This window comes from Astyanax mexicanus, chromosome 5, assembly GCF_023375975.1.
Source record: "Astyanax mexicanus isolate ESR-SI-001 chromosome 5, AstMex3_surface, whole genome shotgun sequence".
In the NCBI taxonomy this organism is placed as follows: domain Eukaryota; kingdom Metazoa; phylum Chordata; class Actinopteri; order Characiformes; family Acestrorhamphidae; genus Astyanax; species Astyanax mexicanus.
The window spans coordinates 40,826,196-40,853,406 of NC_064412.1; the positions used below are offsets into that span (position 1 = coordinate 40,826,196).

The window sequence follows — 27,211 nt, forward strand, 5'->3', positions numbered from 1 at the left end:
GGAACGCCTTTGTCACGCCCACATGCGACCAGTTGGAGGGGGGCCGTGCGACCAAGTGTGTTGACGTGACGGAGCATTGTAAATTCACCGTATAATCTTCATCCTGGCAATTCGCCAACCTCATCATCTCGTTTGCCGTTTCTAGTAAAACGTCAGCCATGTTGCTGCTGTATGCTGGTCTGGATTCCGCAGGTGGATCCGTAGTTGTAGCCCCGCCTACTGCTAATTTACATTTATTTGCATGCTGGTGAAGTTGAAAAAGAAAAAGAAATGTATAAAAAGAAAACTAAATCACCAGCAGGGAGCGCCAGTCTTCCTTTGCGTTTTCCTTTTATTTTTGACACTTACAGCGCAGTCCACACCAGAGACTGTAAAAAAAAAGATGGACGTCGTGTCGCCATTCCCATTCATTCAATGAAAATGAAGCCAAAATCTTCCGCCATGTTGCCGATCCTGAAACCCGATTCTGCGCAGTAGAGACCAGAGGAGGGAGAAAGACTGTGGAGAGACAGCCTACTCATTTAAATAACCCCGCCCCTGAGGGCTGCCTCGCGGTCACAGGCTGCAGAGCGGAGCGGAGCTGACGGTCTGTTATTGGTCCCGCCCATAACCAGCCCTTTTACAATAACCACACCTTTTTTGAATAGAGCTGAATAACGTTTTTAAAAAACGAATTCTGTTGGGATATAAAAATTTGACAATATAAGCAGAGGTTTAATTTAAATGTAACAGCTAGTGTTACATTTAAATAAGGGAGGTAGAATTACAGTATATTACAAAAAAACGTGCTTGAAAGTTGTCTGTTTTGCCATTGAAACCTATGGGAATGGGTGGGGTTACACAGATTTCTGAAACCGAACAGCAGGGGGCGCCCGACCTGTGGTGGCTTCACTTTTGAAAGAGGATGATCTGTCCAGCTTTATACAGTCTATGGTCCACACCAAAAACTGAATCACAAACTCTCACTTTGCTATTTATTTTTCCATTCTGCGATTTCATTTTAATTCTGTCAGACATGCAGCCTATTGCAAAGGAAAATAAATAAAAACGTTACCATTGTATTTCGATTTTAGTTTTGTCCTTTATTATGCAGTTCATCGAGAAAAAGCAAGCCCGAAGTGAAGCCTAGATTTTTCTTTTTATAATTAGCTTTTTCATTTTAGATTTGACAATGAAATAACCCAATGGCAATGAACATGAAACGGCAAAAAGCCCTTTTAATTTTAATTTTGTCACGTATGACCCATGCTCAAGTAAATTTGAACTCATGCAAATGAAGTGATTTAATTCCGTTTTTAATTTTGTCATAATATTTTCACACATGTTTGGGAAAAGAAAGAGCAAAACGGTATTTGCATTTTCATTTTAGTGTTTTCATTTCAGTTTTATTTTTTTGGCAGGATTTACCTCCCATAGTCACAAACTCTGGAGATGTCAGCAAATAGCATTCGCTGCATCTATGTAATGCTGCAGACCGGAGCCCACAGTGGGTGTGGCTAAAGGGTGGAGCATGTCAATCATTTTCGACTGCAGCCAATCAGATACTATACTTTCGTTGGCAATCACTTTTTATTAAGCCAATCATCAGACAATCACCTTAACAGATCTGTCAAAAGAAGGCGGAAACTGCGGTGCTACCGGTTAAACGTAGCGCGATTTAAACTTCTGAACAGCGGTGAAGCTGAATGTGTATAAGTATTTTACAAAATACTATATTAACAGTTTAAACACATTTATGTGCTATTGTAGTTAGTCCTGCCTATATGCCGCTCTTAAACAGAAGTAAATGAATAAAACGTTAGAAAAGCCCTGACTTTAGATTTTTTTAAATCAAAGATTAAAATACTCGTTTTTCTGGAATGGCACTTTCGTGATTTTTTTCCCTTCATTGCAGTAATTGCATTAAATTGTGTATATGTATGTGAGATAGATAGATAGATAGATAGATAGATAGATAGATAGATAGATAGATAGATAGATAGATAGATAGATAGATAGATAGATAGATAGATAGATAGATAGATAGATAGATAGATAGATAGATAGATAGATAGATAGATAGATAGATAGATAGATAGATAGATAGATAGATAGATAGATAGATAGATCGTGATAAACGTGATATAAAAGTGCCGTTAGAGAATAAAAGTGGTCGGAGCTGCAGTGTTTTAAGCTCAGCTAAAGGCCTGATCAAACATGTAGGTTTTTAGTCTGGATTTAAAAGTGTTTAGTGTAGGTGCTTTTTTCTAATGCTCTCTGTTAACTGGTTCCATTTAAGAGCAGGGTAGTAGCTAAATGCTGCCTCTCCATGTTTAGTTTTTACTTTAGGCAGCTCTAACTGACCAGTTCCTGATGATCTGAGAGTTCTGCTCGGCTCATACTGCTGGAGCACATCAGATAAATATGCTGGTCCTGCACCATTAACACATTTATACACCAGTAACAGAACCTTAAAGTCTGTTCTGTAACATACTGGTATCCAGTGTAGGGATTTAAGGATGGGGGTGATGTGCTCCCTTCTTTTACTCCTAGTCAGAACTCTGGCTGCTGAATTCTGAATCAGCTGAAGCTGTTTGATGGTCTTTTTTGGGAGTCCAGTTAGGAGTCCATTACAGTAATCAATCCTACTAGAAATAAAGGCGTGGATGAGTTTCTCCAGGTCTGATTTAGACAGAAAATCTCTGATCTTATTGATGTTCTTGAGGTGATAAAATGCTGATTTGGTGACGACTTTGACATGACTGTTAAAAGTGAGATCAGAGTCCATTTGTACACCAAGATTATGCACTTGTTCTTTAGATTTTAGGCTTTTTGAATCCAGATAGGCAGCTAGTCTGTGCCTCTCATTACTATTCCCAAATAAAATAATCTCTTTATTTAACTGCAGAAAGTTCTGTCCCATCCATTTATTTATCTGCTCAAGGCATTTACACAGTGAGTCAATGGGACCATAGTTGTTTGGGCAGAGGGCCATGTAGATCATCTGCATATCTGTAGTGTCATCTGCATAGCTGTGGTAACATATCCCATAGTCAGGCATGATTTCACCCAGGGGAATCATATATAAATTAAATAAGAGTGGCCCAAGAATTGAACCCTGGGGTACACCACAGGTCACTGGCACAGTCTCATTTCCACAAAGTATTTCCTTCCTTGAAGGTATAAAGTGAACCATTTTAGGACAGTTCCAGAAAGTCCAACCCAGTTCTCTAGTCTATCTATGAGAATGTTGTGGTCAATGGTGTCAAAGGCAGCACTGAGATCAAGCAGTAGTAGAATAGACATTTTTCCTGAGTCTGTGATAAGCGAATGTCATTAATAACCTTAATTAGCGCAGTCTCAGTACTATGATTGGACCGGAAACCTGACTGAAATTGGTCTAGACAGTTATTTGTGAACAGAAAGTGCATAACTTGCATGAAGATATTTTTTTCAATTATTTTTCCAATGAATGGTAGCTTAGAGATTGGTCTGTAATTAGTTAATAAGTTTGTATCTAAATTTTTCTTTTTTAAGAGAGGCTTCACAACGGCTGTTTTTAATGCATTGGGAAAATCACCTGACATGAGTGAGGTATTTACTATTTGAAGAATGTCTGCTGATACTGAGTAAAAAAACATTCTTTAAAAACTTGGTTGGTAATGTATCAAGACTGCAAGTGGATGATTTGAGGTGACTCACTGTATCAATTAATACTTCTTCATTAACAGTGCTAAACTAAATGTTGCTTTTGCATGGTTTTGGAGAGCACATGGGCTCGTTGGTGGATATAGATGTACTGATGGCTTGTCTGATATTGTGGATTTTAGTATTAAAAAATTTAGCAAACTCATTACATCTCTCAGTTGAAACTAGCTCAGGGGTCATATATATAGGTGAGTTAGTTAGTCTGTCAACCACAGTGAAAAGAACTTTGCTATTGTTAATATTATTGTTAATAATGTTGGAGAAGTAGGTTTGTCTACATGTGCACATTATTTTATTGTAATCACGCAATCTATCTTTAAAAATTTCTTTGTGAATGTGAAGCTTGGTTTTACGCCATCTGCGCTCAGCTTTTCTGCATTCTTTCTTTTGGAGCTGAACTGCAGTATCATTTCTCCATGGAGCTTTCTGCTTGCATGGCATGGTTTTAACTCTAACTGGTGCAATCTCATCTAAAACTCTAGCAGTTTTTGAGTTAAAACTTTCCAGCAGAGTATCTACAGAGTCTGATGGTTTGCATGGTGCAGAGCACACTTTGCTCACAAAAAGTTCAGCTGTCATGTCATTTATCTGCCTTTTCTTGTACCTAATCTGTCTGGCTTCACTGTGTATTGAAGTCCACATTTCAAAGAAGACACAGTAGTGATCTGACAGTGCAACATCCTTAATAGAGGCTGATATGTTGAGACCCTTCGAAATAACCAAATCCAGAGTGTGACCATGACAGTGTGTGCTTCCAGTCACATGCTGAGAGAGTTCAAAAGAGTCAAATACATCATAGAGTTCTCTGGCATAATTATCCTTGGGATTATCAATATGAATGTTTAAATCACCAGCAATAATAAAATGATCAAATTCAGTAGAAATAAAAGACAGCATATCTGTAAAATTATCAATAAAATCAGCATTGTACCTTGGAGGCCTGTAGACAATTATTAGTAATATTCTTGGTGCCCCCTTTAAAACTGCACCTAAATATTCAAAAGATGTAAAGTCACCAAGTGATAACTGCTTGCATTGGAATGCATCATCAAACAGCATAGCTACACCTCCACCTTTCTTGCAGGTAGGTGAGACATTTAAAAAGTCAAAGTTTGGTGGAGCAGACTCAATTAATACACTTTCAGCACTACAAGAATTTAGCCATGTCTCTGTTAAAAACAGACAATCAAGTTCATAATTTGTAATAAAATAATTAATTAGATAAGACTTGTTTGTAAGAGATCTGCTATTTAGTAGAGCTAACTTAATAACCTGTGTGTTTTGTTCCAAAGACTGTGGTTTACACTTTACATACTGCAGGTTGGATATATTCACATTATCTGACCTATACCCTCTGTTCTTTCTGCTTCTGATAAGAACTGGAATGGGGGAGATAACTGGCACACAGGGTCTGTACTTGTTTTGAAAACATGTACTGCTGACTTCACCATTGTAGCAGCATGGACCCAAAAGATATCAATCAGTTTGCTGGATTACTTGTGGCGGCCTCTTCCTTTATGGTGGAGGGAGGTGGGAGGGGCTCCTGCTGGGGAAGAAGTCGAGGTCGGAGCTGTCTGTTCGGTGGTTTAGGAGCTTGTCTCTTCTTTTTGGGTTGTGGGGGAGGTTTGTTTAATTCCTTCTCATGTTCACTGGGCTTCATTTTGGTCCCCTTTACTAACTCCTTGTTTGGGGAGTGAAGTGGTGGTGAGGATGGGGGTTGCTGGGTCCGTGAGGCAGTAGGTGACTGTGGAGGAGAAGCTGAGCTGATTTTCTGCTGTACCTGAGGACTCGATGACAGAGAAAGCGTTAGTCTTGTCCCTGCAGATACCAGCTTCTCCATGGTTGCTGGAAAGTGTGGTAAAAAGATCATTAAAGTCCCTTTTTAACACCTCAGACTCCTCTTTCCTTGTATCGCTCTTTCCAACATGAACAATGATGCGTTTCACTGTTCTGTATTCAGCCAGTAGTGCTGGAAGCTTCTCATTCAGTTCAGAAACGGTGATGTTTGGCTCACATCGAATGATGAGTTTCTGATTATTGTTCAAGCCATGAACAGAGTCATCCCCCAAAACAAGGGTGTCTGTTGTGGCCAAAGCCTGGAGCCCTGTGGCTCTCCTGGGGTGTTTTGAATGGCTAAATCTTCTGGTTCTTTCTGTATCATACTGGCTGTTATTAGAAAAGTCATTGAGGTCTTGCAGTGGCTCAAATCTGTTTTGCAAACTAAGTGACTGGAACTGATTTCCTCCGAGCAATAGCTTTAGCATTAGCATTAGCCAGATGTGCTATGTTGGCAGGAGTGGATGATACTACAGAGCTGTATGTGGCATGCCGTTTGGGTTTAGCTCCAATGCGAACCCATTGCTGGTTTTGTCCATATCTTTCAGCTGTACTCACATTAGGGATGTCCACATGATCTGCTGGTCCATTTCTGTTCGTCTCCACTGCTCGCTGCTCCGTTAAAATCCCTGGCCGTTGTCCACTGGAAGCACTCCCACACTCCGATGGTCCTCGAACGGCACAGAAATGCCAGTCCTTAAACTCCGATAACAAGGACCGAAAATTTGTTTCCAAAACAGTCATTCTTTGTAGAAGATTGTAGCAGTTCTGGCAGCACAGGTGCTCTGAACCCACACAAGGAGGCATCTTGTAGATTTCTTCTTTAGAACTCTACAGGAACTTTTCTGATTCCTGTGCCTACGGCTCTACTAATAAATGTCCAAAAGAAACTAGAAAAAAATAAAATAAGAAAAAAATATGGTCGTGCTAGTGCTAATCTAAATAATGAGCTCAGACACTGTAGCTCGAAAATATCTGAAAATATAGAAAAGTATGAAAGATAGCAGAGATAGCAGAGCTAAGCAGAGAAGCGTCTGAACGGCACAGAAGCAGGAAGCAAGCGTATACACGATTTAATGCAATTACTGCAATAACATTAATAAATAAAATAAAATCGTGTATATGTATGTATATACACATACGTTCAGTGAACTAATCACCCAGTGAGTGAACAGGGACGTCAGTATGTTCAGTGAATGAATCACTCAGTCAGTGAACGGGGACGTCAGTATGTTCAGTGAACTAATCACTCAGTGAGTGAACGGTAGAGTCAGTACGTTCAGTGAACTAATCACTCAGTGAGTGAACGGGGACGTCAGTATGTTCGGTGAACGAATCACTCAGTGATTGAACAATTACGTCAGTATGTTCGGTGAACGAATCATCCAGTGATTGAACGGGGACGTCAGTATGTTCAGTGAACGAATCACTCAGTGAGTGAACGGGGACGTCAGTATGTTCAGTGAATGAATCACTCAGTGAGTGAACGGTAGAGTCAGTACGTTCAGTGAACGAATCACTCAGTGAGTGAACGGGGACGTCAGTATGTTTGGTGAACGAATCACTCAGTGAGTGAACAGGGACGTCAGTATCTTCGGTGAACGAATCACTCAGTGAGTGAACGGTAGAGTCAGTACGTTCAGTGAACGAATCACTCAGTCAGTGAACGGGGACGTCAGTATGTTCAGTGAACAAATCACACAGTGAGTGAACGGGGACGTCAGTATGTTCAGTGAACGAATCACTCAGTGAGTGAACGGGGACGTCAGTATGTTCAGTGAACGAATCACTCAGTGAGTGGACGTTAGAGTCTGTACGTTCAGTGAACTAATCACTCAGTGAGTGAACGGGACGTCAGTATGTTCAGTGAACAAATCACCCAGTGAGTGAATGGGGACGTCAGTATGTTCAGTGAAAGAATCACTCAGTGAGTGAATGGGGACGTCAGTATGTACAGTGAACGAATCACTCAGTGAGTGAACGGGGACGTCAGTATGTTCGGTGAATGAATCACTCAGTGAGTGAATGGGGACGTCAGTATTTTCGGGGGAACGAGTCACCCAGTGAGTGAACGGGGACGCCAGTATGTTCAGTGAACGAATCACCCAGTGATTGAATGGGGACGCCAGTATGTTTGGTGAACGAATCACTCAGTGAGTGAACAGGGACATCAGTATGTTCAGTGAAAGAATCACTCAGTGAGTGAACGGGGACGTCAGTATTTTCGGGGGAACGAGTCACCCAGTGAGTGAACGGTAGAGTCTGTACGTTCAGTAAACTGATCACTCAGTGAGTGAATGGGGACGTCAGTACGTTCAGTGAACTGATCACTCAGTGATTGAACGGGGACGCCAGTATGTTCAGTGAACGAATCACTCAGTGAGTGGACGGGACGTCAGTACCATAGATATCTTATACATAGATGCCGCATGACTGCCAATGACCAAATCCCATTCATGCTTTTATATCGTTTCATAATAAATCCATAGTATTTAAGTTAAAATAGGCTCAGACACAAACACACAGTGGGAGTTGGAGTTTTAACAAGCAGCTGGCACCCTTTGGGTGGAATGGCCCATATATGTATATGTATATAATATAATAAACAGTGTATGTTAAACTTTAATAATATATGAACAACAACAAATGTGGATTAACCCCCTTCCTGTGGAGGCAGCAAAATAATTTTAAACACCACACATTAACACAGGTTATGTACACTATAGACATTATTACTTTTTACAGGCTTTCACATGCACCATTTATGATTGTCAATTTCCCACTGAAGTGAGCATCAGCGCTCCTCATTACTGAGTGTAAATTTGTGGAGTGGATCACGTTGAATGACAGCTAACGAAGAGAAAGGTTGTCCGTAGTTTATAGAATAAAACAACAACGTTCATATACATATCAAAGAAACAAATTCAGAAACTGAACACACACACACACACACACACACACACACACACACACACACACACACACACACACACATATATGTATATGTAACGTTCATTGTGGCAGGATGCATCAAGATTCAACAATTTGGAGATGCGCATCAAGAGTGACGATGCGCTACAGTGCGCTACAACGCGGTCTACGGACTACTGGTAAGCGGAGACATTTCCACTTTCCGATGCCGGTTACCAGGACGTATAGCTTTCTGTATGCAATGTCTTCAGAATTTACCTAAAATAACAATAAATTAATAAATAAACTCAACTGTTCAATTATAGATCATGCTGCCTTGATGCCTCCTCCTCACCACAGGGACTGTTTGTAAATCTATCAAGGCTGTTTCGCTGATTGAATGAAGAGCCAACACACTTTCTCTTTTGATGTCTACATTCACAGTGTTCTGCGTGACCGAGTTCAAAAGAACGCGATCATTGAACATGCTCATTTTTTCGTGAACGTTGAACTGAACGCAACACATTTTCTAATAAAGAACTTGAACATGAATTAGTTCACATTGTGTGTCATGAACGGCAGACATCCCTGTAAATGCACGTTGGAATTTGTTGTCCATTGAAAACTGAGTGACATCTGTTTTCTGTTTTAAAACGCAATGAGAGAAAGTTCCTCCCTCCTGTATTCTGGCTGGTGCCGCTTAAATCATGTATCACCAGACAGAAATGGTTTTGACAGCGCAGAGGGCTGGAGGAGCAACAGAGAGAGAGAGAGAGAGAGAGAGTGACAGAACAATGACGAGAGTGAGAGAAAAAATACATATATTTCAAATTATATATTCTTTTTTTTATTAAATGCTGGTGGATTTCATTGCACTAAGTATAGAACTGGGGTGGGTTTCCCGAAAACGATCAACCTTAGCTAATAACGAACAAACTAACGAATAATGTGGGGGGGGGGGGCGGGGGAGGGGGGAGGGGACGTGTGTCCTCCAATATCAGGAATCCACCTATTTCTGATATTGGAGGACACACGTCCCACCCTGTTTCCTACGCCAATGCCTGTAATTAAAGAATAAAGCATGAAAATATGGAAATATGAAGGTAAGCCTATTCTTTGTGAAGGTGTATTTCACAATAGATTTCTCAAAAACACTTCAGTTCAGCGTGAGGTGAGGCCTATTGAAACAATAGGATTCCCTGTTTGTCACAATGTAATTTGCATTTTGCGTCAATGAGGTTTTAGTGGTTAAATTCATGGCAGAATAAATCATTCAATTCAGGTGTCACAATCACTTCAATGACACCAGGTGTATTAAACCAATCACTTAGTCATGCAGAATGCTTCGACAAACGTTAGTGAAAGAATGGGTGGCTCTCAGGAGTTCAGTGAATTTCAGCACTGTGGTACCGTGTTAGGATGCCACCTGTGCAACAAATCCAATCGTGAAATTTTTTCGCTACTAAATATTCCACAGCCAACTGTCAGTGATAGTGGAAGTGGAAGTGACTGGAAATGACCGCAACAGCAATTTTTCTGCAAAGTCAATCGCTACAGACCTCTAAACTTCATATGGTCTTCAGATTAGCTCAGTAACAGTGTGTAGAGATCTATATGGAATGTTTTTCATGTTCGTGCAGCTGCATCCAAGCCTTACATCACCAAGCACAATAAAAAGCATTGAATGCAGTGGTGAATGACAGGCCACCACTAGACTTAGTGAGCAGTAGAGACGTGTTCTCTGAAGTGATAAATCATGCTTTACCATTTTGCAATCTGATAGATGAGTCTGGGTTTGGTAGTGGCCAGGAGAACAGTATTTGACTACATGGTACCAAGTGTAAAGTGTGGTAGAGGTGGGATTATGTTGTGGGGTTGTTTTTTAGGACTTGGGCTTGAGCCCTGAGTTCCTGTGAAAGGAACTCTTAGTGCTATTAAACAGTTTCAATTAGATATTAATTAACAGCTACAGTATCAGCACTGTTACGTAAGTAACATACTGGTACGTCCCAAATAAAACCTCCAATTCACATGTTCCTTGAGGACAAAGACACTGTTAAACTTTACAGTCACTTGAGTCCTAAAATGAGGAAACGTTTAGAGATGAAATGTACAGGGAGCACATATTATATTACTTTAAAAGTACACTGTGTGATTATAAAACAATAAACAGTTGAGACAGCGGCTTCCTACTGAGGAACAGGCTACAGGTGCATTCAATTAATTAATTTACAGATTTGTACAAAAAAATATATATACTAATACATTTCTTTATGCAAGAGACAAACATCTGCAGCTCATACTGGATCATCCTTCCCACCGTCTACAGTAAACTGATAAAGATCAACAGCCATTCATAATACCAAATGCAGAGAAACCAGCCTTCAGGAGCCTGCTGTCCTAATCTCTGAGTTTATCTCAGGGTAAAGATAAGTGGTGCTGGAAGCAGGGGCGGGTCATATAGCAACTGTGGAGTAATGCCAAAGACTAGGGCTTTGATTAAGTATCAGGCATCAGCAAAACTGATAACTGGTTTCAAAGGTTCAGGGACGCTGCATTAATCAAGAAAATCTGGCAGGAATGTGATTAGTCAGCTGACAAGGGTGTTTGACAAGGGAAATTTAACATATAATAATTATTTATTTAGTGTATATATTTAACTGACCTACATAATTATAATACCAATTATAATTAGGAATATTATTTGATCCACCTTAGTGTATACAGCTGCATCTGGAAAACTGGAACTAAGTGCTCGAAAACTGGCACTGTGTGTACTAGGACTTTAAGATATATCATAATTTTTATCATTAATGCAATATGAGTTTTTATAATAAAAACATTAAAAGGTCTCATTCCATCGTTTTTTCATTAATTTTAAAATGTGTAGTTGTGATCTCTAGTATGAATGAATGCTATGTGAGCTGTTTTTTGTGAAAAAAAGTGCTCTGGCGATCCAGTATAACTCTGCTTTAGTGGAGGAGTGGCGGGGAAGAAACGATAGAATTTCGTCTCTTGCTCATAAATATTCGTACATGTCAAACCAAAACAGTTGGAAACATTTTAAAATAAAGACATTTTTACACTAATAACATGCAGTGTCACATGTCACTTTACAACATGTGTAATGTCCTGCTAAGTGCAGTTCAGCCACTGACCTAGTGTTAGAGTCTCTGTAAAGTGCGAAATCCACCGGAGGTCCTATGTAAACTATAGTCTCACACAGAGTAGAGTAGTCCAGGTCCAGAAAGTAAAAATCCACTCCAGGGTTTTGTTGGCTGAGCCACAGCAGAGCCGCCCAGGCAGTTGAAAAAAAAAAAAAAACGGGGTGGATTTATACTTTTAACTAGTGTAAACAGAACTGTTCTAAACAATATAGCTACATATCTCCATTGTACTTCACTGGTGATGTTCCATTGACAGATTCTAACCAATTACTGTTCAAAAGCATATAAACACTGATGTGTTATTTGCACAAATAACACAGGAACGAACTGCCATGCTGTTCCTAGCGCTGTTAGCTTCTATCTGATGAGATGAGCCTGGCTGCCTGGCTTTATCTCTGCCTGTGCTTTATTAAGTATAACTGTATAGAGCAGTATTGGTGATCTCTGGTGTAGACTGTTGAATAAACCCAATGAGGCCGCCAATAGTATGGATAGTAGCCTTAGGAACCATTTATAAAGCAGACAGAAAGTACCCTGAAATAACTGTTCTAGAATCAGGATCAATCACAGATTAGTTCACTTACTGGTGAGCACAGTCCTGCGCTTGCACTGCTCGTCCACACCGCCGTGCCTTTTCCCAGACGCTGTAAAAGGTGTCTCGAAAACAAACCGCCGGATGTTGTGGCTCTTCTCGAAGTCAGTTCGTCTTTCTTCCAGCTCTTTCTCCTCCAGGTAGGGAGTTACATGTGTCACCTGGATATAGGCAAACTTAGCCTCCAGGTCTTTAGGGTTAACCTAGGCGAAACAATAGGTACAATCAATTCAGAAGTTTGAATAGATGGCTTGAATTAGTATTTTTATTTAACACCTCTTCTAGGAGTCTCCCACATATTCATAATACTGAGGGCCTGCAAATTATATACAATAATCCTGTAAATTAAGCCCATGAATTATATAATATACTAATATAGTAGTGTTTGGCAATATGACTTTGAATCAGTATCACAAATAATTTAACATTTGATTTACATTAAGATTACAAGCAGCTCAAGTTGACTTGGTGGTATCCACCATGCTGCTTCCATATAGTAGACTAGATAGGACAAAGTCACATGACTATACATGCTGTAGTATGTTTTTAAGGGGACAGTACACAAACACACAGTGGGAAAAGTATTACAGTAATAAAAAAAAAAAAAAAAAAAAACAACACCATGGGCCTGATTGAGTTGATTAGATGTTTTAAATGTCAGTTGTAATTTATTTTTGATGAACTGCCAGTCTATAAATGAATAAAGCAATATAATTTAATATAATAAAGCAAAACACAAAATAATATAATTAAATGGTTCTAGGTGGTTTTAAGTGGTTCTAGGTCCCAGGAATTTATTTTTTTTTGGAGGGTGGGATGACCTATTAAGGTCCATTATGATCAATTTGATCATACTGACATATGACATACGTTTATGTGTGAGGTCTAGAAGGAGATAGACCTGTCTACCTAATGTAACTGTGCATGCACATTTGTGTATTGGTATCAGGGCAGATATCCCTCTTTTGTTACTGGCTGGTCATTACACTGACAATTACACACAACCCAATCAACTTATGACAACAAAATAAAACAAAACCTAATTAAAAGTACAAGATTTTAAATGTATTGATGTAAATGATGGTGGGGAGACTACATACTGATAAACACTTAATACATATTAAGGGGATATGGATAAAAAAATACATTCAATAACATTAAAACTATTACTGTTTTTTACAGGACATGCCCAACACAACATGTTATCAGATTGGTGTCTGATTCACTGGATTCTAATTCCAATTTATGCTCCTTTAAATAAAGCAGCAATTGCATGTTGGTAGCACTACAGGCAGCTCAGTGTAACTCTTGCATTACTTAATTCATAATTTGAGAATTAAACTATTGTGGTGAAAAGAGAAGCTCTGGTGATGTTCCCTCCCAGTGTCTCAGGATTTATTCTAGGATTTATTCTACAGGAATGTGTGTTCTCACCCTTCCAGAGTCTTGGATCATTTTGACGTTCTCCTGGCCAAACTTGTCGGAGTAGAGTTTGAGTAAGCGCTGTGAGATCTCAGACAGAGGGGTAAATTTGGGCTCCTTATAGATATACTCCTTCCCATCTTCATCTTCAAAAAAGCCCTGAACACAACAGACCACAACATACTGCTGAGTCACACTGTCATATAATAAAAAGATGATTCAAACTGAAATGAAAATGTACAAAAAGTACAAAAACACATATGAGAATGGAATAAGATGAAATCACTAAGATAGACTGACCCATTCTCCACCCACAAATGCATTCATTTAAAACAAATAATACAGACAGCAGCACAGAGACCTGACCTGCCTGAGGGGGCCCACTTAATCCCATTTCAAATTAATTCATCTTCAGTTCGAATCCTGTTCATGTAGCCTGCCATCAGCTGCCGGAGCCCTGAGAGAGCACAATTGGCCTTGCTCTTTCTGGGTGGGTAGATGGAGATCTTCTCTTCCCACATCACTCCAAACGGTGATGTTACTCATCACAAGGCTTCTGTGAGCTGATGTATCAGAAACATGTCACTGTGCTTTCCTCCAAGCGTGCTGTGCTGTGATGCTACTCCCCAATACTGCATGAGCAGCCGTTTAAAAAGAGGCGGTGGCTGACTTTACATGTATCGGAGGAGGCATGTGCTAGTCTTCACCCTCCTGGTGTGTTGGAGCATCACTAGTGACAGGGGGAACCCTAATGAGTGGACTGGGCAATTGGCCGTGTAAATTGGGGAGAAAATGGGAAAAAAAATCATTTAAATAAATGTATTAAAAAATGAAGTGGCTAACCACTATACATGGTGGCTGAATGCAATCCTGACCTTACAGCAGGGGGTTTTTAACCTGAGGGATAGCAGAAGTGATGCTATACTGTTTATGTGACTGGAACCATTGAAATTTGTCAGAGCAAGTGAAGTTCAAAATGTTCAAACTATGCTAAACATCAATCTATAACCACCAAGTTTACTAAACTTTTATATAATAATATTTAAGATACAATGCCACCATGCTCAGTTGAATGTCACATTTTGAGAGGGGTTTTAAACTTAAAAGCCTTCCTAGAACAGATGAGGTGCATGTACCACCCATTATGCTATTTCTAACTCATTTTTTTAAATCATAATCTGCTGAAAAAAAAAAAAAAACTGGCGACAAAAACTTTAGTGCAGCACAATCTCTAGCATCAGTTCCTGGCAAATAACACATGTGGGTGGAGCATGGACAGTTCAACTGATGAACAACTACTATTCATTCAATTAGCAAACAGCAAAATGGAAACTAGAAAACAACAAAAACAGTCTTTTCAGCTTGACTTTCTCTAGTATTCAAAGTTCCCCAACAACACCTGTCTCAGCAGTACTGCTGAAAAACACACTCTACTCCAGTTTATGGCTTCAGTATGTGTTTTAGGTTGCCTTGACCTGGAGCTTCCTCTTTGTTTTTCACTTCTAAAGCTGTCAGTCAACATGAACTTTATTACTGCGGGCTTTTTGGGGGGAGCAAAGAGTGAAAAAAAACACTTAACTCCCATCTGACCCTTACAGTACAGGCCTCCTTTGTCAGCTGACAGTAGCAGAAAGTCTACATGGGTCATAAACCCATTACTGACTCTGTTAGCCTAATGGCCAAAGCACTCGCTAAAGTGTTAGCGCACTTTAACAATGGCCATCAGACGCACCAGAGTAAGAGAGTTTCCATTTTAAAGTGATAGCTGAGATGATGGGATGGATGAGCACTTGAGAAGCAGATGAAACAACTTTTTTATCTGCGTCATGTGTGAAGATGAGTGAAAGGGATCCACTCAAAGAGAAGATATCTTGTCTTCTCTTTGGAATGAAGCGTGCTGTAGAGTTCTGCTAATGATATGGAAGATAAGCAGGATCTGAGCTGAAAATGAGTTAGTAAGACAAGAGTCAGACTAGGGCTGGACGATATGGCCAAAATATATATCACAATATGCAGCTCTGAATCAGTTGCTGAATCAGTTTCTCTAATTTTGCTATTTATAGGTGTATGTTTGAGTAAAATGAACATTGTTGTTTTATTCTATAAACTACGGACAACATTTCTCCCAAATTCAAAAAAATATATATAGTCATTCAAATAATTTATTTTCAGAAAATGAGAAATGGCTGAAATAACAAAAAAGATGCAGAGCTTTCAGACCTCAAATAATGCAAAGAAAAGTTCATATTCAAGTTTTAAGTTTTAAGAGTTCAGAAATCAATATTTGGTGGAATAACCCTAGGTTTTAATCACAGTTTTTTATGCATCCTGGCATGTTCTCCTCCACCAGTCTTACACACTGCTTTTGGATAACGTTATGCCCCTTCTGGTGCAAAAATTCAAGCTGTTCAGTTTGGTTTGATGGCTTTTAATCATACATCTTCATCTTGATTATATTCCAGAGGTTTTTAATTTGGTAAAATAAAAAAAAACTCATAATTTTTAAGTGGTCTCTTATTTTTTCCAGAGCTGTATTTCAATATAAAATAATTCTGATATTGATATAAACAGTATAAAAGCATGGTATGAATGCAGTGAGCTGACAGCAGCCAATGCCAATTTTGTAGGAAGTTTTGGCAAGTTTTGTTAGGTTATATTGAATAATAAAATATTAAGAGAATGGGATATTTTACCATGTTTTAATTGTTTCCTTTATTTTTTATTCAATACAGCCGCCTCTAAATGAATTGAAAGGGTGCGGCCAATCCCTTTATTTCTGCTGTAGACTGAAAGCATTTGGATTTGAGACAAAAAGATAAATATTAGGCAAATGAGCTGGTATGTTTGGAATCATGGGCAGATCCTTTCTTACTTTAGCTTTTTAATCACATTGGTAAAGATTTATATTTGTCTTATCAGTCCATAGTCAGGCTTGTCTCTGTACTTTTTAGTAAATTCCAGCCTGGCCTTTCTATTGTTCTTAGTAATAATGGTTTGCATCTTCTGGTGAAGCCTCTGTACTTTGTTCATGAAATTTTCTGTAAACAGTAGATACCTTCACTATGCTATCTAGAGGTTGTTGCTGACGTCATTATCCATGCTGTGGATTTCCTTGATCTACCCGTTTATAATCTGTTACTTAGTACACCAGTGACGACTTTCTGCTTTAGGATGTTCCAAATGGTTGTTCTGGCTATGGCCATTATTTGTGCAATGACTCTAATTGATTTTCTATCTTCTCTCAGCTTCACAATTGCTTGTTTATCACTCATAAACAGCTCTCTGGTTTTCATTTGAAACTGAGCGTAGACATTTAGCGCTATTTACTGTTTGAAAGATCAATGTATGAGGACACACCTGCACAACAAAACACACCCTACAGACACATGTTCCAATAATTTTGTTGGTGGGTGGGTTTAGACAAAGTCTTCTGAACTGCGCATCAGATCCAGATATAAATATAAAATATAAATATAAATAAAAGCTAAAATGTTGATCTTTCATCTCATATTCATCTTTTAATGTCAAATCCAAGAAGAAAAAAGTTTACAGAAGAAATAATGAATTGACCTGACTCTTCTAATTCTTATAGAGGGGACTTTTGAATGTAGGCAGGTTTATTTAGAATATTTATCAGGGCCTTAGGACTTTTATCTTGAAATTTGAATTTTTGTTTGATTCAGCTGAATTAACCAGCTCAATTCTTAATAAGGAGAACATTTACTGACTGCCATATGAATGGGTTTGCTCGTAATGCCAATCACAGCACCTGTTTAGGGATGAAGTCCCGCCCTTCAGCAAAAAGAGCCAATCAGTTTGCTGATATGTAACTGCATTGGTTATATAGAATGTAGATATGCATATCATATGTTTTCAGGTTATTCTAAGTCTGTGTAGTGAAGCCTAGAATCAGCCCTGGCCTGGACTCTGCTGATTTAAACCCACAATGCTAACAGACACAGCAGCAGTAGCTGGGTTAAAGACGTAATGCTAATTTATAGAGCAGCCAGCCTCGGCAGTGTTTTGGAGCAGGTTAGCCATGATGTTATCAGCTAGCCTTGGCAGGCTTGTAGCAGGTTGGCAATGCAAGCTGGTTTTCCGAGCTGGATTACTCACTGAGAGATGATGACAGATCAATGGAACTGTACTGGTTAGAATGATATTGCTGTTATGTCATATCTTATTCTGAGTCTGTGTTATGAAGCCTAGAATCAGTCCTAGACTCAAGTATGTTAAGGCTGTGATGAACAGATACATCTAGAGCTAGCCTTTTCAGTGCTGTAGCAGGTAATGTGCAATGCAATCTCTGCAGTGTTAGACTGTGTTAGTTGCGATGCTAACAGTTTTCTGAGCTGGATTACTCACTGATAGTTGATAACAGGTTGATGTTAGATAGAGTTTGATTTGCTATGTGTATAATGTCTGTACAGTACGCAGGTCTTTAGATCTTTTGAAGGTCAGAACACGCATCCAGATGGCATGTAGCTGCTGGCTCACCATTACTCTTATTGTATAATTTACAAATGCAATAAATATTGATATCGAGCTACTGTCCAGCCCTAAGTCAAACACACACACACACACACACATATGTACACACATATGTACACATGCCAGGCATTATGCAGAAGCACTTACCGCAGCCTTAGGAAACAAAAGAGAGCAGGAAAGATCTGATTAATCCAAAGCCAGGATAGACACAGACACATTTTAAACCCCACAAGCCTTAAGCAGCAAACATACAGGTCACAGAACAATGGTGCATCCCAACTGCATTCAAGTTGCTTACCAAAGGTGTCAGAAGAATTAACATTCATTACTGAGGTAGAAGTATAGATACTATGGTTTAAAATACTTAAGTATCAACTCAAGCTTTTTCCTCAATTAAAAAAGTGTAAAAGTACCTTTTCCAAAACTACTTGAGCATAAAAGTAAAAGTAATCTAAAAAGCCACAATGTCTATTATATTATATTAAAATGCTATTGACTCCCTGTTTCAGCTGCATATATGCTCATTGCAAATGAATGTATTTTATTAGAATGTAAATTTAATAAAGAAATGTAGATGGAACATTTTGAGAGCCTGAATTCTCTTGAAGCTCTGCCATGGATCATCTTCAAACTAGGCTTCATACGTCTGCCATGTTCTTGCTGGAGTGTGGGGGGCGTGACGTGTGCAGGTGTGTTGGATCATAAAAACTAATAGGGAGTCGGAATGGTATATGTTTATACTTCTCTGCATCCAATCACAATCAGATTCACTCTATCTGGATGGTGAGATTTATCTGGATTGGGTTTTGTTTTGAATGATGAGAAGCCAGAATAAAAACAATCTGAAATGAAATAGGAGTAACAAGGCTATTTTTAAAATGTGAAGAGTAGAACGTTCAGATAATTGTGTGAAAATGTAAAGAGTAGAAGTAAAAGGTAACCTGAAAAATAATAACTTCAGTATAGATAACCTAAATTTCAACTCAAGTAAGTAAACAAGGTATTTGTTACTTGACATCTCTGCAAGTTACTAATACTACCATTTTTTTTAGTAGTAGTGTAGATAAAGTTAAAGTTAAAGTTAAAGTTGAGTTTACTCAAATATTCACGATACAGGTCGTTTTTTGAGTGTGGTTATAATGGATTATAACTATTATCTCACCATGCAATGCAAATGCGAAAGGCAGTTTAGCACAGAAAAAATGGCAGTTAACTGCAATTTCAACATTTCATTATGTTTTACTAGTATAAAATGGGTTATTACATTAATATTTAGTGTACTATCCTGCCACACTCTTAAGATTAGTATCTATATAGTCTATAGCTGATAGTATAAGCGTGTAGTACACAGTTGGGACGCAGTCAGTAACCATTCTTACCAGTAACCGCTCAGCTTCCCAGCAGCATTTATTATAGTAATTAACCTTAAGCTAAATAATGAATACCTTCAGTATAACTATTTCTGCACAGATTTTAATGATTGTGGAATAAACACTGCCGCTTCAGACTCTGAAATGCCATACCTGACCAAAAAAGGCCACTCTGAAGAATGTGCCCAGCAGCCGTTTCCCAGAATGCATCACTTCCATGACTTTTGTGTAGGCCCGATGTAAGGTGTCATACAAGTGGGCCAATTTCTGTACACAGGGAGGAAACATATGAAACAAATTACTGATGTACAATAATATTTTAACCCTGGCCAAAATGTTTACAGTGGCATGCAAAAGTTTAAAAATCCCAGGTCAAAGTTCTGTTACTGTCAAAGACTAAAACCATATTTGAATGGGATTAGTTTAACCAGGAAAAGTGGAATAATGTATTCTTTACTACAAAATGTCTGTAAAATTTATGACTGATCCTCCAGGGATGGGAAATCTCAGAATAAATGACTGAGATGGGAGTGGCTACTCGATTTACGCACTGTGACAAAAATAATAATCAATGCCTTTTTTATTATTTTAACCAAACTTTCTTTTTGATTTAGCTTAGCCAATTATCCACTGCAATGTGCCTGATGCTATAAGGCTGAAGATGACCAGGGATTTAGACTTATGATCTTCATGCTTATTTACTTAGGAAGGTTTTATTTTGACATATCTTCCAATAAGGTCATATTATTGTGTAGATTTTAACTGCTTGATTTCTACAAGCAGTTTTGTCTAAGAAAAACTAAAAATAAGGAGAAGAAGTCTTATCACTGTTAAGTAAATTCCCTCATGCAAAATTAATTAATTTCATAAGATTTGCAGACTAAATCCTTATATATATATTTCTGGTGCATACCTCAAAGTCCCTGCGCTGTTCATAGATGGGTATAATGAGTCTGTAGATGTCCGAGATGAGCTCATAACGTTCAGCTTTCCATAACCCATCAGCACACTCCTCCAACAACTCCATCAGTACTTCCTAAAACACACCCACACAAACATCAGATATTTAATCAAAATCAGACATTACCTTCCAAACACTTTCACCAATATCTCATTCACAAAATACAGTTTAAAATAAAATAACTTATAATAGTAAATAAATGAACTGACTTCTCATGAAAGAGAGACATGTGTTATAAATAGTTTTCATTGGAAGTGCTCAATTATGGAAAATTACAATTACAATAACAATAATGCAAAAAGTTTGACAGTAAGCTTGTCAGCTTTGCTTACAGTATCATCATTCTGTCTGCCATTAAACCAGTAAATCAGCTAAAACAAATTCAGACAAATTAAGGCCTTTTTAAATGGACTATTAAGTATTACATATTCTGTATTAATAAAACATGTTTCATTATTATTAAACAGATATTATAAAACAGTTTAAACACTGGCAGATCTTAATAACTGCAGCAGAACTTCAGCCAGTATTTTTTTTTTTGTTTGAACTGAGCAGTATGTCAAAAAATCTGTGTGGGATTTAGCCTCCGAATCTGCCCACCACCAATCTTCCAGTCCCATTTCCACACTCTGGGTTGCCAGATATAGACAACAGCACACAAACAGTATGCTGCAGCCATGAAACCAGGCGAGCTGAATATTTATCTGCTGAACAGGTAATCACTGAGCTTCAGTAAGTTTGCTAACCACAGCTGGATAATTCAGCACCACCACTAAAATAGTAGAGACAGGCATTTTGGACATAGAGACGTATGTCTATTTATTGATCAGCTACAGAGTAAGAAGAATAATTTCTCCTGGCAATCTGGCAAACCCGTGTGGGCTTTGCCTCTGGGGAGGACCTGGTGGAACAAAAAACTTCTGGACTTCTGTAGCCATTTCACTCACTCTCATTTATTACTGATTGTTTCTTTAAGCTAAATGACTTTAAGACTTTTTAAGGATCCACAGACATCCTGTATTCAATCAATCAATCAACCAATCAATCAACCAATGGGAAAAATTCAGAAGCTGGTGTGCTTTTCCTATTCCATTACTCTTTTGTACTCTGCAGCACACAGTCTGCTACCACATCTATTGTGATAAAGTTTCTGTGTCAAAAGGCATGTGATTTACAGCTCAGTGTTAATACCAGCTTCTTCACTGCTTTTTTCAGCCACACTGATCATCTGACAGATGCCGTGGTACCCTGACTCATATGGATGGACGCATGGGGGGCAATAACCTCAGATCATATGACATACAGTACAGATCATTAGTCATGTGATGACCAAGAAGTGCAAGATAGGCTAGAAAAATATGATGTTTTTCTCTCCTGAAAGAAACATCTAAAAAAAACATAAAAATGATGTTTGCATAAAAATATCAGGGTTCTTTTTCCCTTTTGGTAGTGTATTATATCACAAATTAATCATAACTCTTCTCCTTTAAAATGGGAAAAGGCAATTTTATTAGCCTTCTTGATAAGATAATGTCAAGGCTACCTGTTGCATTATCTACAGAGAGAAAGCCCACATTCTCCTGCCTCTGCGGTTCTTCACTGCTGACGCATGGTGTTAAGGGCCATTAGCACTCGTCCTGATAAGATAAGGACCCTCAGGGAACATTTCCTATAATAAGCTTATAATTATTGATCATTTCGCAGGCTCAGTTACATTATAGCGAGCAAACCTCATTAAAGTGCACGTCCTGCATGCCCACGTCCTCCATCATGGCCGCCTCCTCGTCGATGTTGGGAGTGATGACTCGGAACGCCGAGCAGCCTTGCCGGAACATTCCTGAGAGGGAGGAAGAACGAGAGCAGGGCTGTTAGCAGGTTCTGAACATACAACACACGTCATTTATCAAATCATATATTAAATTAAATTTTGGGCTTTGTTTATATATATATATATATATATATATATATATATATATATATATATATATATATATATATATATATATATTTTTTTTTTTTTTTTCAAACGAATGACTTGAAGGAAGTAGTTTAGTCATAGTATGTTTGCGTTGATTTAGCAAGGCTGTTGGCAGTTGCACTTTCATCTGTTTCATTTGCATTTGGTTGTTAGTTAGGATGTTAATAAAAAACTATATTGATACAAACAATGAATACAAAAAGTACCTTTAAGACTCGTACAGAGTTCTTTGTAAATGTAAGGTGTAAAACAAAAGTACAGTATTACAGTGAAAACTGAGTAAAGTACATATCTTCCAAAAAAAAAAAAAAACGTAACTATTAGAGGTTGGGGACTACTTACATTCTTAATAAATTCCAAAAATCGCTGCCAACATATACACATTTTGTGTAACAGTGACGCATTTTGTCCTCCTAGTGTGCTTGTAAAATTTCATGTTCTACATACATGGAATTACACATATCATTTGATCATGCATTTTTCTTACGTGTTCCCAAATTTCTGTGTGTGAGTGTGTTTGTGGCTGCTCGCGATGTCGCACTGGTTGTCGATTAGCACAAACACAAATCCAGCAAGCTACCCACTGAGCCATCCACTACTTTCGTCCACACTGTGCTAAAGACTCTCAGGATCTCTCTCTCACACACACACTCATGCGCACACATGCACACACAGCTGATGACACATTACTGCAGCTACACCTCCATTAAAGCTCCCAGATAAACTCATTCAAACTATCCTGAGATACTATAATACAGTAAAAAACTCTATTATATACTTTTCTTAACACTATATTCATACGCAGATCAAACACAGATCAGCCACAACATTAAAACCAGCTCTGCATATACATTATACTGGTCAGCCATAACATTATACCGGTAATCACCTTCTTATTTCTTCTTTCCTCGTAGCTGGATTTAATATTACCCTAACAATATTAACCCTAAAGTTTTTGTATTATTCGTTTGATTAATTTAAATAACTATGCCTTTTTTAAATAAATAGAAATAAAGAGTCTATTAAGTAGCAGAATCTATTATGGATCATTACTTTATAATACTTTACTTTAAAAGTACCATGTAGTCAAGCAACGAGGAAACATAAATACTGTATAGAAGAAAAAGATGCATTAATAATCATTTTATAATCGTATCGCAGAATTCTGAATCATAGTCGAATCAAAAAGTGCCTTGAGATTCACCCCTAATAAATAAATTCTTAAAAAACAGTTCCATAAGGATATTTTTGGCAGTTCATCTATATACAGTCTTGAAAAATATTGTGAAAACCTTGTCCATCTCCAAAATGGTATCTCCTCTTTTTTATAGGTCCATTTATTACAGAATGTTTACACATTACAAAAGAACTCACACTATTGAAAAGTGAGAAAGAGCAAATATATATATATAAAAACTCAAAAAATGGTTCTTTAAAGAACCATATTTAACCATTCAAAATGGTTTATACACATATTCATATGTATATAGAAAGTTTTTTACAATTGTTACAAGCACAAGTTTAGCATTATTGGCATTATTTTAGTATTTCCATCTCTAATCACACAAAACAACAAATGTCAAAGACAGACACGAGGATAGTCTTTGCCCTGCATGCGTGAGAGCGAGTGTTATCAGATATGTTTAGATTAGACTTTTTCACGGAATTCCACATTGCAGTATGACGATGACCCTTGTACACATTTAAGACCCTATATGTGTATGTGTGTGTGTGTGTGTGTGTGTTAGAGAGTGAATTTATCTGAGTGCTCTAACCACCTGCAGCGTATCTCTCTGTACCAATTATACTGTCTGTACTTCACATTCTGCTACGATGCTGTATTCTGTGCATTTATGAGCATCACTCTTCAGTGGGAGTGAAATAATCATTAAAGAGTATAGTGTGTGAAGAAAATGCACATATAAAAATGATGTGTGTATTAGGTAAATGTGTGTATGTGCAGCGCCCTCCTGTGGTCTTTTAGTACCCTTACCCCAGACTCACCTTTTCTCTTTAGGTATTCTGCCACAAGTGCTGCCACGTGCACATAGCACATCGCTGCCTGCACAGGAAATATATACATATACATTTATATAGCCATTTGTTAAATATATTGTTTGTATACAGACCCTGAATAAAAATTTCAAGCATCTTCTAATTATCTTATGACTTATTAGCTTAAACACATCTAGAATATAAGAGTCTGATTATGAGAGATCTACTAGTTGTACACGGATTTCTGAAGTTATATCCAAGTTTAATTATTTTAGTGTTGTTCCATGAAAAGATATAAAGAAATATTTGCAGAAATGTGAGGGGTGTACTCACTCTTGGTGGATACGTTATATATGCTCATGTTTTGTTTCATTTATGTGAAAATATGAAAAAGCTTTGCTAGCTTCTTATACTCTTCTCCTGCTTTGAGGGCATTCATTACGCGGCCGCCAGACAAGATAGCAGAACTTTTGGTGTCAGAAATCAGGAGGTACAGCACCTACAACTTAAAATTGTAGTTAAAAAGGTCTGTTTTAATGATTTACTTACTAAAAATGTAGGTTTTAAATTAGGCTTGGTTTATGGGGTGGGCCGTGATTTGAATGGACTGTAAAAATTGCAAAAGGTTCTATATTACCTGTGGTGGATTAGACTACTGCAGAAAGCATGACATAGTGAGTTTAAACAGGGTTAACTCCTTTATTAACATTACTAATGTAAGTTAAAGTAGCTGGCTAAGGACACTGTAACACTGTATTTTGTCCAGTACTAAAATTGTTATAGTAACTACACAATCTAGGGGCCTAAATGTTTAACAGTCATTGTGCATTGTATTGGTACCATCTCCAGTAGGAAGTACAAATAAAGGCCATGCCAAAATAATCGCAACTAATCGAAAAAACTAATCGTCAACTAATCGTTAGATTAGTTGACTACTTAAATAGTCATTAGTTGCAGGCCTACTATATAATTTGTGAGTTTCACATTTTAAACTGATTTACTGAAATAAAGTAACTTTTCAATGATATTCTAATTTTTAGAGATTGACAAGAATCGTTTAACCATTTAAATGATTAATATGCTCTTTCTCTCTATTCATTAAAAATACACAAAAAATAATAATTTTAGGCTTAAAATTAATGCTGGGAGTTAATTAATTTAATTAATCTAAATTCTAAATATTTTTACATACAGAAGCTGCCAGAGGGAATCTCAGTAGATAAACCTTTGCTTCTGTCAGAAACCTGTAAAAACCTTTATGTGAACATGAATATATATATATATAAAATCTGCTTTTAAGGTTGAAGGGAGCTGCTTGCTGTTCTTAAAAAAAATATCAAATTAAACTGTTGCTGTTTTTATATTGATTTAATTCAGGTTTTATTATACTGAATATTTTAATCTCCCTTCAACATAAATGTAAAATAAAGCTTAGTTTTAATATTTGATAGCTCTAAATGGTGCTGCTAGTTCATAATAGGCAAACAAAAATGTAAAAATAATAATAAAACTCTATTCATTAATTATGTAAGAAAAAATATTTGTATATGAGAATTGCTCATAAAGCTTTTGTAAATCAATTCATCTTCAGCTAGTTATTTTCAGTACTAGTGAATAGTTAAGTGTGATGTTTGTGCTGTTCATGCTGACCTCTGACAGGTCTCCGTTCTTGACGTGGATTTTGGCCATGCTGTCCAGCCAGGTCTTGCGTAGTTCAGGTGTGCTGGTGTAGGACTTGGCCAGGCTGTACTGCAGATCCACCAGCATCTCAGGGTCTTTCTCATGCTCCTTCATTTGCTCCGTGGCCATCAGAACCGTCCGGATTCTTTTAGTCAGGTCCTTCACGTCTGAGGGGAAGGCAGTGTGCTGAAGGGGAACCAAAGAGAGAAACGGAGAGAGAGTTTAGTTAATGTTTTAACCAATATAACAATCCAAAATACTTAAACTACTAAAATCAGTTTACACTTTTTACTAGGGGTGGGACAAAACTGTGATATACTTTATCATTTAATTTTACGATACAATATAAATACCTGGTGTAAAATGTTATTTAAAGATAGGAGCTCTAAACTCTCATTCTTACTAAAGTTACTGATTCATTACGCCACATGGTGGCGCTAATCAAATGAATAGGGTAAACATGCTGTGAAGAACACTGGTTGTTAAAATTTGTGAAACTGACACCAATAAATCCATGATTCCTGGTATTTGCTTATTTAGTAGTATTTTATCCTCTTTAGTAACACAGACATTGTGACAAATTGTAGAGAACTGTCTTGTGATATATTAAGTATTGCAGTAACAAGATATCATTTTTCATATCATTACAATATCATATTGTGAGATACCCTGTGATACCTTTTTTTATAATCTTTTTACATTATTATAAAAAATCTATGATTGTTTACTTTGGCTGTAAAGTTCCAATTTTGTAGATGGTATATGTGGTGTAGTAAACAGAGAAAACCAATTATAATATGTGAATTATAGATCTCCTTTGTCTTTATTTGAATTTGTTGCCTTTATAGACAGTAAATGCAAAATTAACGGAAAGTAATCCGATTACATTACTTTAAAGTGGTTGGTGTGGTGCAGTGGATAACACCACTGCCTGCCAGTGAGCTAACATGTGGGAGACTGGGGTTCAATTCCCGGTCTGGGTGACTATGCTGTGCTACACCAATAGGAGTCTCTGTGCAAGACTCTTAACACTACACTGGCCCTCCCCTGTAACTGGAAAAACCTTGTAACTCGCTCTAGATTGAAGTGTCAACTAAATGCCATAAAATGTAAAACAAAATG

At 37.7% G+C, this 27,211-nt stretch overlaps 1 protein-coding gene across 1 annotated transcript in view; it reads right to left on the reverse strand.

Moving 5' to 3' along the window:
• dock9b (dedicator of cytokinesis 9b) overlaps positions 1–27,211 on the reverse strand; it is a 200,715-nt gene that overhangs the window by 15,299 nt on the left and 158,205 nt on the right. Inside the window, exons 43-49 of the mRNA XM_049479075.1 lie at positions 26,060–26,275; positions 24,419–24,476; positions 22,167–22,273; positions 20,389–20,511; positions 19,629–19,742; positions 13,627–13,773; positions 12,185–12,395 (exon numbers count right to left, since the gene is read on the reverse strand). Coding sequence (XP_049335032.1) covers positions 12,185–12,395; positions 13,627–13,773; positions 19,629–19,742; positions 20,389–20,511; positions 22,167–22,273; positions 24,419–24,476; positions 26,060–26,275 — 976 coding nt within the window. The remainder of the gene's footprint in view (positions 1–12,184; positions 12,396–13,626; positions 13,774–19,628; positions 19,743–20,388; positions 20,512–22,166; positions 22,274–24,418; positions 24,477–26,059; positions 26,276–27,211) is intronic.